Genomic DNA, 13,299 nt, shown 5'->3' with positions numbered 1-13,299 from the left:
CAGCACTAGGAGAAAGGCTGATCTTCACTATTCTGGGTTAAATCTACCTTTGACCCAGAAAGGGGTGAATTATGCTGCTACAAAAGTCTTTCGTCACTTACCAAATAGTATCAAAAGTCTCACAGATAGATAACCAGTATTTAAAAACAAATTAAAAGAAGCTCTGAATGACAACTCCTACTCAACAGATGAATTTTTGGATATAAATTAGTAATCACACACACATTAAAATAAAAAAAGGTGAATTATACCATGTAATGAAACTTTTGTGAAAACTGGCATGTTACACATAAAGTGTTGTAGTCATGATCTATGAAACAAGTATTAATGAGATATAATCTATTCATTTTTAATTCTTTCATCATGATCTTACATGTACGAAGTGACAACTTATTTCTAACTTACCTAACTTACAAATGTTGAAAAGTAATTTGGAAAACATAATTTACGACATTTCAATGAGATTTATTGGAAAGTGTCCCCTAATCTGCGAGGAAACATTCAGTCAGTTTGAATGCTTATCTATCATATGCTGTATGTGACACTAAGTCATTTAAAGAAATAGCTGAGTGGCCTTGTTGCTTACGTAATTTCCTGACCTTACTTTGTCTATATAACACAGTTATAGTGACAAGTCTAATTTTAATCATCCAAGTTGCATCCTGATAAGAATACTGAAGGAAATTACCATGAATAAGTAACACAAAACTTCTGTACAATGGGACTGTCTTAAGTATGGGAAATAACTGCACAAAGAAACAGACATGTATGCCATGAATAAGTGTAAAATATACCTGGTGCTATAAATTTGTAAGATGTAATTACACTATGTGGTCAAAAGTATCCGGACACCCCCAAAAACTTACTTTTTCCTATTAGGTGCATTGTGCTGCCACCTACTGCCAGGTACTCCACATCAGCGACCTCAGTAGTCACTAGACATCGTGAGAGAGCAGAATGGGGCACTCTGCAGAACTCGTGGACTTCAAACGTGGTCAGGTGATTGGGTGTCACTTGTGTCATATGTCTGTACACAGGTTTTTCACACTCCTAAACATCCCTAGGTCCACTATTTCCGATGTGATAGTGAAGTGGAAATGTGAAGGGATACGTACAGCACAAAAGCGTACAGGCCGACCTCATTTGTTGACTGACAGAGACCGCTGACAGTTAAAGAGGGTCGTAATGTGTAATAGGCAGACATCTATCCAGACCACCACAAAGGAATTCAAAACTGCATCAGGATCAACTGCAAGTACTATGACAGTTAGGCAGGAGGTGAGAAAACTTTGATTTCATGGTTGAACGGCTGCTCATAAGCCAAAAGCCACACACGAAACCGGTAAATGCCAGATGACACCTCGCTTGGCGTAAGGAGCGTACACATTGGACGATTGAACAGCAGAAATATGTCGTGTGGAGTGACGAATCATGGAACACAATTTGGTGATCGGATGGCAGGGTGTGAACATCATCTGCCAACGTGTGTAGTGCCAACAATAAAATTCGGAGGTGGTCGTGTTTTTCATGGAGGGGGCTTGCACCCCTTGTTGTTTTGCATGGCACTATCACAGCACAAGCCTACATTGAAGTTTTAAGCACCTTCTTGCTTCCCACTGTTGAAGAGCAATTCGGGGATGGCGAATGCATCTTTCAACATGATCGAGCACCTGTTCATACTGCACGGCCTGCGGTAGAGTGGTTATATGAGAATAACATCCCTGCAATGGATTGGCCTGCACAGAGTTCTGACCTGAATCCTAAAGAACACCTTTGGGAAGTTTTGGAATGCTGTCTTCGAGCCAGGACTCACCGACCGATATCAATACTTCTCCTGAGTGCAGCACTCCGTGAAGAATGGGCTGCTGTTCCCAAAGAAACCTTCCAGTGCCTGATTGAATGTATGCCTGTGAGAGCGAAGCTGTCATCAAGGCTAAGGGTGGGCCAACACCATACTGAACTCCAGCATTACCGATGGAGGGCGCCACAAACTTTTAAGTTATTTTCAGCCAGGTGTCCGGATACTTTTTATCACATAGTGTACTACTTACCTCTGCTTGTTGAGCGGTCTGTGGTTGATGGGAACACACTGTTTGTACCACTGCCAACAGCTGTAACTGTACGAGTCTCACGCTGCATTCCAGCTGGCATCGGGGGAACAGGTGGTGGTGGCCCCAGTTCTGGTGGTACCTTGCCTGGCAGATCATTATAATATTCTCGGTCTGCACCCACAACACCACCAGATCTGTAGAAAGTATTTTTCAGTGACCCCACATAGTCTATAAGCCAACAATGGTTAGAGAAAAATCTGCAGCAAAATACCCCACTTCACAAAAAAATTTAAAAACGCTGGAAATTCAAATAATGATTACAAGATCTCTGATCTTAAAAGCCTGTCTACTGAGATGGACATAAGGATGATCCATTATCAAATGAGTAGATATCAGTACTTCTGTTGATAATAACATTGGCGTTGATAGCAGATATTCAATAATTTCATGGCTCATAACGAATAATAAAGAAATGCTACTGAAATTATCAAGTGGTGTGAGTAAAAATACTCTTTCACTACTGGTTTTATGGTAATTAAAATATGTGCAATACCTATACGGATATAGAAAAAGTGCAATAGTAAAAACTATATACAATGCAGAGTCTATAATGAAGATATCTCATTTTAATAACTTTGGTAAGTGATATTAAGCATGGACCCAATACCCTGGAAAAGTGGCTGAGTAGGGTATGTAAATTAAATTTATGAAGAAAGACACTGGTAATTTAATAGAACTGTATTTTTAAGAACCTTGTCCTGATCTGAGTTACGAAGGATTGGGAATCTACTTAAGATGTGCAGCAGCTGCAACAAAACCCCTTCACCACTACTGGCTTCTGGGCAGCTATATCAATGAGAAAACTGAAAAGGCTTTCATCTGTAACAGTTCTGGCAAATATGAGGAAGAAGAACTTGTAAATATGCTTTTTAAAAATCAGTTAACAAGCTTGCCCATGGCCAGAAAAAGAGCAGACATGATGATTTAGCAGACATACTGTGGTGTCACCGCCAGACACCACATTTGCTAGGTGGTAGCCTTTAAATCGGCCGCGGTCCGTTAGTATACGCCGGACCCGCGTGTCGCCACTGTCAGTGATTGCAGACCGAGTGCCGCCACACGGCAGGTCTAGAGACACTTCCTAGCACTCACCCCAGTGGTACAGCCGACTTTGCTAGCGATGGTTCACTGACAAATTACGCTCTCATTTGCCGAGACGATAGTTAGCGTAGCCTTCAGCTACGTCATTCGCTACGACCTAGCAAGGCGCCATTATCATTTGCTATTTATCTTGTGATGCATGTACCGTCAGACCGATGTTTACCAATTATGGATCAAAGTTAAGTATTCCAAAGGCTACGTACTTTTTTTACTAGACTCAACTCCTTTAACTGTTCCAGACCTCACGCCAGCCTGCGTGAGCTTAAACACGTGCCATTCGGCTACCTCCTAGTGGCTTGGCTGTCTTGCCAAGTCACAACACGTACCTCCGTGTGTAACAAATCCAGTCAGCCCTTTGAAATCAAACCTTGAGAAGAATGGAAAAACATGCAGGCCATTTCCCCTGGATTACATAAATAAGCAATAATTAACATTTACTAACATGGTAACTTCAGTGCTTTGCGGTGTATTTTCTCAGAAGCAGGAGCCACAGTTACCCAATAGAAACTGGCTCTCTGGAAATAAGCACCTAGAGAAGTTAGCCAGTGTTTCAGAAATACAACGGTTCAAGCACACAGAAGTCTTCCACTACGCGAATAGTTTTGCTTGTAATAATAACAAACGTATGTGGTACAAAATCTACATCAATCCTATACTTTCATTTGTGTTTGCAGTATGTGTTCTTTCCTGATTATGTTTGTTTATTTTACACTCAAATTGGTTGATGAAGCAGCATAATTTCCATATTTTGCCTTTTATAATAAATGAACCATTTGTGTTCAAGAAAAAAATTAAAAATGCATAAAAAGTAACCAAAATTCGGTATATCGATAAAATAGGTACTTTCAGTCCAATGTGATCAACATATCTACACAACTTTAGGTATTGGCATCAATACCAATTATTGTATGGAATAAAGTATTTGAATGTCTATAGTTAGACAATTTCAATAGCAACATTTGATAACTTATCTTCAATGAGCAACACTTAGATTAAAGTAACTTTGTGTCTGGCATTTCAGTGAGTCGAGTTTTGGGTAACATCTTTTGACTAGTACCAGATAATTTTTTTTTTTCCGCGAAACATTCATTTACATATCATCATCTGTGAATAAAAAACATTATGAATAATGGAAATATTTGAAACCCAGATATTTAATGCTCCAATTCTTTGTCTTTTATTAAACAAGTGTACTTTTTGTTGCTTTTAAGTAAGATTTCAGTACAACTATTTTTATAAACATTTCATCAGAATGTTTATCTGATTTTCAAAGATTTGCCATTGCTGCACACTGAAGAAAATATGCTCCATACCAACAAAGATGATATAATTGTGCATTTTCAGGATAACAATACAAGTATTTCACAATGAATGTTCTTCAGCAAAAATTGAGAAATTGTCAATTCCTTCACAGTTTTAGGCAAATAACTTCGTTGTGATTCCACTTCAGCTTCACCTCCCAAATAACATTCAAAATGATTTTGTTTTTTGTTTTTTACATTACAACGTCATTTGACACTTGTGATATGATTTCTGTGACTTTCTTCAGCTATTACATTTTTGTAGCTTATTGGTTTGCAGCAAAAATTGTAGTTTGCACAGAAAGGCAAAAAAATGTCTTCCAACCACCTCTTGACACTTTCTCAATTTAAAAATGTTGCAAGTGTGCTGCAATATTATGGGTCCCTTTTTGTTGTCAAATTCAATCTGTCTTTCCAAATTTAACGGTCTCAAGGCTTTATGTAACTTTACAGATGCATGTCAAATTCAAAAACTATCCCATCTTCTAAAGAAAAGCTTACTCAGAGTTATTCCTGAAGCACAGCAGCAATCCACACACATTTTAGGAGACATATTTAAAGTCTGTTGATGTTAGTCACTTGCAATCACCAAATTCATACTTCTTTCACTCATTTTGTAGCACTACAAATACTAATGAATTGTGTAATTATATCAAAAAGACTCCCATATCTCAAGTATTGGCAATAATGGAAGCAAGTGTTGCAGGTAAAGAGTTTTTTTTGGTTGCACTCTCATCTTTGCCTATTTACACAAGAGAACTTCATGTCACTAATGTGGAAGTACTGGTAAGCTCAGCGTCAGCTGAATTGGGTCGCATCAGCAGTGTAACTGCCTAGCATCATTTTTACGTTACATTTGTTATGGTGTAAAGCAAGTAAAGCTGTGCTCTGCTTTGCCACGTATGGTGGTGTGCCCTTGCCAACCTTCCACCTCTCAACTGACTTCTACAGCCAGCTAGTGGGGGCCCTACAGTTCAACACAAACTCTAAAACACAATGCAACTTGAATTGGCACTTTTCTCATTGTTGCAGAGGAAAGAAGCAATCAGTGACATAAAAAAATCTTACGACAAGCGGGGGATCGCACCTCAAACCTTTACCTTTGAAGTTTAGAACTTGAACCACTGAATCACATTTCGTTACAAAGCATTACTAATAATACTATGAAAAGGAAAGTTGCTACTCACCATATAGAGGAGATAGTCTGCACAAGGCCTTTGTCGAAACTAGATCTCTCTCACACACACACACACACACACACACACACACACACACACACACACACACACACACACACAGACTATAGCCTCTGGCAGCTGAAGCCACACTGTGAGCAACAGCAGCAGTGCACATCCCCCCCCCCCCCACCTCACCCCTGCCTCCTGACTGAACCTACCTGCCCTACCCTCTCTCCGCCTCGCCCTTATGCACGCCCCAGCAGCACTTCACTGTCCCCCACCTCTAACCTGCTATCCCTCCCCCTCTCCGGCCCTGTCTCCTCCTTACCCCCACCCAGTTCTCGTTCCCATCGTGCACTGTTGTTGTTGTTGTTGTTCGCAGTGTGGTTTAAGCTGCCAGCTGCTGTAGTCCTGTGTGGTATATTTTCGTAAAGGCCTTGTTGGCCAAAAGCTCATATTGTGACAGTCTTTTTGTCGTGCCTATCTGCGACCCAGCATCTCCACTGTATAGTGAGTAGCAACTTCCCCTTTGATAATATTGTTACAAACCATTAATAAGTTATTTATTAAACAGAAACTGCAATGAGCCAAGGGAACAAATACTAGTTACAGAATACAGTACAAGAAGTAAACAAAGGAAATGTGGTGGCATTCTATTTTATTCACTATCTAAGTTACAAATAACAAGTGAAAAATTATTATTTGCATTTTTGGAGAGGACTAATCCCTCTATCTCTGGTTAATTTATTGACATAATCTAATTATTTGAACAATTATCTAGATGGAAATTTATTCAAATAATGCTCATCTCTGCTTACCCTTCCACCTTGTGTTCCTTCCTCTTTCTGGTCAGTGCAGTTAATATTATCTGTAACAAGTCCTATTCATTTGCTTCATTTATTCATGTGAGTCACGTGTAACTGGATTGCATTTTTTTTGTTAATTATAAACAAAGCTGATGCTTTTCACACTTCTCAACGTAAATCTTTTTCAATTGTTCTGTGCAAAACATGTCTCAGTATCAATGAGACTTTAACTGCAGGTTGAAAGTGAGCATTATTTCACCAACTATACATCCACACAAATTTAGTCCTACAGTTAAATGAATGACCTACAATAACTTACAATATTCAATTGCCGCTTTAAGTCCAGCCACAGACAGTGACCATGTGTGTGAGAGTTGTGCTTGTGTGAATGTGTGTGTGTATGCATTTTCTACTTTGGAAGAAGGCCTTTTGGCTGAAAACTAAAATGTATAGCTGTCTTTTTGTTGTGTCCATTGGTGGCGCAGTGTCTCCTCTATATAGTGACTAGCAGTATATCCTTTTCATAATATTGTTGTCACTTTAATTTTTATTATACATAATTATACACGGCCACTGTGGTAATATTTATTGAATTTCATGTACACAGCATACAAGTTATCCACAGGAAAAATGGAAAATCAACAGCTAAATACACTGATTGACAAAAACACCGCAACACCAAAAATACTTACGTAGAGTAACGAAATTTCAGGAATTCATTTGGCTAGGTAATATATGTAAGTGATTAACATTGCAAGTCCAGAGGTTAACGTACAATGGGCATTTGAAAAGTCCGTGCTACGTCCAAGAGATGGCACCACCGTGCATATCGAGGTCATTTTTAGTTAGTAGCATCTTTGGAAAGAATGCACACCAAGTTTCAGCCATATTGGTCTCTTTTTTGTGTTTTTGCATTCGTCTCAATCAAGGAAGTCAAATGATTGTCAAAAAATGGACAAAAATGAATTTCGTGTGGCGATTAAACATTACTTTACGAAAGGCAAAACGCCTCAGGGGACTAAAGAGAAGCTTGATAAAATATTACGGTGACTCTACACGGTGACAGTTTATAAGTGGTTTCAAAATTTTCGGAGTGGCCATATGGGCACAAGTGATGCTGAATGTTCTGGACACCCTGTGGAGGTTACGACTCCAGAAATCATTGATAAGATTCATGATATAGAGATGGATGACAGAAGAGTTAAGATGCGTGAGATTGCTTGTGCTGTGGACATCTTGAATGAACAGGTACATAATATTTTGCATAAACATTTGGACATGAGAAAGCTATCCGCAAGATGGGTTCCGCGATTGCTCATGTTTGACCAAAAACGGAATTATGTGAAGTGTTGCAAGGATGGTATGCAGCTGTTCAGGAAGAATCTGCAGGACTTTAAGCTTCATTTCGTCACTGTGGATGAAACATGGATACATTACTATACTCCTGAGACCAAACAGCAATCTAAACAATGGGTTACCAAGGGAGAATCTGCACCAAAAAAGTCAAAGACCATTCCTTCGGCCAGAAAGGTTATCGCGACTGTCTTTTGGGATTCGCAAGGGATAAGCCTCATCGACTATCTGGAAAAGGGTAAAACTAGTACAGGTGCATATTATTCATAGTTACTGGACCATTTGAAAACAGAGCTGCAAGAAAAACGCCGATGACTGGACCGCAAAAAAGTCCCTTTCCATCACGACAATGCACCAGCACACACCTCAGCAGTTGTGGTCGCAAAATGATTGGAAACAGGATTCCAACTCATTTCACATCCCCCCTATTCTCCATACTTGGCTCCATCAGACTACTATTTGTTCCCCTATTTGAAGAAATGGCTGGTGGGACAAAAATTTTATTCAAATGAGGTGGTGATTGAAGTAACTAATAGCTATTTTACAGACTTGGACAAGTCCTGATATTATGAAAGGATCAACAAATTAGAACAGCGTTGGACAAAGTGGATAAGTCTAAAAGGAGACTACGTCGAAAAATAAAGTAGGTTTACCCCAAACACGTAAGTAGTTTTTATTTTTGCACGGACTTTTCAAATGCCCCTCGTAAGTGAGAGATAAGCCACTGAGATGTGAAATGCTGGTACATTAATAACAGACGTGTTGAATGCAAGCACGAAAATGTGAATGTACTGTGTTGTGCAGGTGCTATATGTCAGTTTGTGGGATGGAGTTCCAATGTCTGCTGCACTGCATCAGACAATACAGGGATCGTTAATGCTATATGTGGATGACACTAGAGTTGTTGTCTGATGATGTGCCACATATGCTTGATTGGAGGCAGAACAAGTGAGTGAGCAAGCCAAGGCAACATGTTGACACACTGTAGAGGATGTTCAGTTACAACAGCAGTATTTGGGTGACCATTACACTGCTGGAATGTGGCTCGTGCAGTTTCGCCATGCAGATGCAGAGCTCTAGTTTAAACCATGCAGCAGTAGCGAACTCACTTTTAGTTTGAGTCTTTAGGGTGTTAAGTGTAAACATGAAGAAATATATATTTCTTTGTCATTTACACCCAACTGCAGTTCCACAAGTTTTTCAAATAATAAAAACATAGTGAAAAGTTTAAATTTTGGATCAGTGTATTTATACATTCCTTATCATATACACATTAAAAACAATAAATATATTTTTTCCTTTCAAATATTTCTTAAAGCTGTTATGTAATGCTCAGATAAATATTATGTAAAAAAGCATGATTAATTTTCCAGAAATAGTAAAGTCATATGGGGCATTAATCAGGATGTCTACTTTTAGTGTACAATGCTTTACCCACTGAGACATTTCCTCATGCATTACAGCCTGGCTCAGAGCTTGGATCTAGTTAAACCTAAATTTTCTCATTGTTCAATTTAACAGGAAGTTACATTTCTAATTTTGTACAGCAAACCTTGGCTAGTTGATTACTTACTTTTAGTCAGTCATCTCAAATTTCAATTAGACAGAAAATGGAATAAATTTATGAAAGTGTAAAATCAGAGAAATGTTATTACATGTTTCTAAAAATGGGAGTGCAGGATACAAATTATTAAAGAAAATATTTATAAAAAACTTGGTTTCCCACTGACAAAAGGATAAGTAAATTCTTGATAAGGTGTCCTCAGGCTGAAGGTAAAGTGATTTAGTAGGCATTGCCCTTGCCTTCCACAGGACTGACTCACCCAGATAGTTACAGGGGTCCTGCAGTTTAATGTGGACTCTGCAGTTTTCACTTTAATAAGAACTGCCAGAGTGAAAGAAGAAATAAGTGACAGATAAAAATTCTGACTGAGTGGGAATTGAATCTCAGACCTTTGCTCTTGTGTGTGTATACAATACCCAGAGCAACTAAACATTTCACTTGATAATAACCCCCTCCAATTCTCCTGACCACTCCAACCTCTACACAGGAATGTGGGTGTGCACATAACTACAGGAAGAGGAATGATTTCTCAGTACACTGAAGCTTGAAAAAAGATTTTAAAAAGTTTGAGGAGGTTCTATTCAACTAAATTTCGGCTGAATTATTTTTGGGAATGTCACCCATCAGCCTCCTGATCTCAATAACTGTGGATTTGACACTAATATTTTACATGTCATCCTCTTCCCGCCCCTTTTTTAGGTGTGACAGGGATGTGTCAGAGAATTTTTTGTCTGCAGTCCAGGAACACATTGAAATCTTCCTTGTGCCACAGCACTACAGCAGACCAACAGTCCGCCTCCGTATCACAGTGGTAGCATTACCGCCTACCACGCAAGGGGGCCCGGGTTTGATCCCCATCAGGGGGACTGGGTGTTGTGTGTCCATCATCATTTTCATCATCACTGACATGCAAGTCGCTGAAGTGGCGTCAAACAAAAATACTTGCAATATGGCAGTTGAACCCCTAAGGGGATATCCTGGCCAATAAATGCCATATGATCATTTCATTCCAGCAGAATAATGGAGAGGCCAGAAGAAAATGCTGTTGTCTGTGTCCACTAGTGAGAGCTAAAATATTCTTGTACAGAGGGATTTCATAGTGTAGCAAGACTGCTGTGTGTAGACAAGACAGTCTAGACACAAGGGAGGTAGCCGAAAGGGCATGCGTCAACTCAAGCCGTCTTGCGTTAAGTCTGAAACAGGATACGTGATGAAAGCTATAAAGAAAAGAACGGAGCTTCTCGTATACTTAACTTTAATTCTTTGTGGTACATTTCTCTTGATAATACAAGTGAGACTCTCTCCAGATATGGTTAATGGCGCCTTGCTAGTTCGTAGCCAGGGACTTAGCTGAAGGCTATTCTAACTGTCTCTCGGCAAATGAGAGAAAGGCTTCGTATGTGTAGTTGCTAGCAATGTCGTCCGTACAACTGGGGCGAGTGCTAGTAAGTCTTTCGAGACCTGCCGTGTGGTGGCGCTCGATCTGCGATCCTGACAGTGGCGACACGCGGGTCCGACATGTACTAATGGACCGCGGCCGATTTAAGCTACCACCTAGCAAGTGTGGTGTCTGGCGGTGACACCACGAAGACTACATATGCACAACTGCATACAAATATAAAATAACGACATAAATTCATTTATTTCGATATAATAGCTGAAACTTTATTACTACAGCCCCACTGCCCACTACATTTCTCAGGAGTATTATATGTCATATAAATAAAATTTAACAATGCCAATGCCTTACAGCACCCGTAATGGAAGGAGAGGGCTCTACATAGAAAAACATCTGTATTACTAAAAGGTTAAAATGGTCATCCAGTGTCAGTCGCAGGTTGTTTATCTATTGGTTCCCAGGGGCAACAAAAATTTGATTTTCATAATTTCATACAATTACCTACCAAATTTAAAAGGATGCCATAATCTACTCATTAAAAGGTGTAATCTTATGTTAAATGCTTAATACAATACGCCCAGTATTAAAGTTAAAAACTGTATATATCTTTAGACAGTTTAACTACCCAGACTATACTCAACAATCCATTTGTTAAGTAATCAGATGTCAGAAGATGATTTATACACGGGAGTTCGATTCTTTAAAGAATTGGGGTGGGGGAGGAGTTACTGGAGTAACAGTTACAAAGGAACCACAGCCAGAAGTAAATGGAAAATATGAGGGTCAATCAAAAGTAAATGACACTTTTTTTTTAAAAAATTGACAATAAAAAATATGAGTGCATGTCGTTTTTCTAAATAGTTACCGGCTTTTGAAACATGTATTTCACAGCAAATAGATGACTTTGATAGTCCATCCTCACAGAATGCAATTGGTTGTGCCTGCAGCCAACTGCATGCACTGCCTTTAACCACAGCATCACTGTTGGATTTTTGAGCTCCCAGAACTGCTTTGTGTGGACCAAAGAGATGAAAGTCACAGGGAGATAGGTCTGGGCTATTGAGAGGGTGCTCAAGTGTTTCCCAGCCTAGTCGCTACAATTTTTGTTTGTTCAAGGCTGCTATGGGGGGATGGGGGCACACATTGTATTGCAGAAGAATCACTTCTGTCATCAATAAATTACATTGTTTGTGGCAGTATACCTGTCCAACCACACTCAAAGCCTCTCAGTAGTAAGAAGCATTTGTTGCCCAACATCTGCACATGCCGGAAACGAGTCTCCCTCCTCCTGAACTTTAGCCCACACACACACACACACACACACACACACACACACACACACACACGATGGAAGCAAGTGGCCTCACTGGATTGATTGCCCACTTCTCATGCCCCACCCAACACAGATAGCAACAGGAACCATCACTTGAGACTACTCCACGTGCAAGGCCAAGAATCATACTTATTTGATTCACCCTCATACATTGATTCCAAATCAACAAGAGGTGGTAACTATTATTTTTTATCACTGGTTGCATACAGCTGTTTCTACACTAAGAAAGTGCACTACTCTACTTATTGTAAACTAGATTCCTTATACCGATACTTACATAAGTGATGCTGACAATGCTGTGGTGGGAAGCGTTAAGAACTCCTTATACCTCATCTGGAATGCCTGCCCTACTGTGATGATTACGTCCTGAGCCAGTCCTCCACCACATTCCAGCACATAACAGGCACGCCAGTCATTGGCATCTTTTGCAACATACGCTACAAAATCTAATGTGTCCTACAACATCAGTAAAACACATGAAAATGCTTCATTTTTGAAAGGAAAAACAATAAATTTTTGCGAAACTTCTTGAAACTACAAATTCTGCACAACTACACATAAAATGATTTTTGTAAATAAGCATGATACAAAGAAGTACTACAAGGGAGATGCAAATGAGGAGAGGAAGAGAGGATGCAGAGGGAGGAATGGAAGTGAGTGAGGGGGGAGAGAAATATGCGTTTTAAGCCTTGATCTTTTTTAGCCCATTTATTAACCAGCAGTTGATTCTGCCCAATGATTCTGTCTGCTTTTCTAAATACAGGGTGACAGGGAATTTGTGTATATTGATGGCAGATCGACATTTAGCTACACACTTATAACCTCCTCCCCTCCGCCATACAAACACACATCATTTCGAAACAGTGAATGATGGAGAATAATTTGTACCAATGCCAGATATTCTCTGTCCACTCCAGTCACAGTGAGGAAAGAGTCACTGCATCTATGGTTTTGTACACATCTAATCTCTTATCTTATTCTTGCAATTCTTATGAGAAGTGACAATGGGAAGTAGAGCTGATGACTAATCTGTTCTGAATCCCAGTTCCCTCAATTTATTTCAGAAGCTTTCACAAGAGCGTCTCCTTTCTTCCAGCTGCTCCCATTTATCCTCACTGAGCATCTCTGTTACATTTCTTCTGGCTTATAACAA

The 13,299-nt window shown here is 39.6% G+C and overlaps 1 protein-coding gene across 3 annotated transcripts in view; it reads right to left on the bottom strand.

The window, feature by feature from the left end:
* LOC126263694 (SHC-transforming protein 1) overlaps window positions 1-13,299 on the bottom strand; it is a 99,163-nt gene that overhangs the window by 17,900 nt on the left and 67,964 nt on the right. For all 3 annotated transcript variants that reach the window (XM_049960819.1, XM_049960820.1, XM_049960821.1), the window contains exons 6-7: window positions 12,424-12,602; window positions 2,052-2,245 (exon numbers count right to left, since the gene is read on the bottom strand). In XM_049960819.1, the coding sequence (XP_049816776.1) occupies window positions 2,052-2,245; window positions 12,424-12,602 (373 nt within the window). The remainder of the gene's footprint in view (window positions 1-2,051; window positions 2,246-12,423; window positions 12,603-13,299) is intronic.

The sequence above is a fragment of the Schistocerca nitens genome, chromosome 6 (assembly GCF_023898315.1).
Source record: "Schistocerca nitens isolate TAMUIC-IGC-003100 chromosome 6, iqSchNite1.1, whole genome shotgun sequence".
Classification (NCBI taxonomy): domain Eukaryota; kingdom Metazoa; phylum Arthropoda; class Insecta; order Orthoptera; family Acrididae; genus Schistocerca; species Schistocerca nitens.
This window is presented reverse-complemented; position numbering and strand designations above follow the sequence as displayed.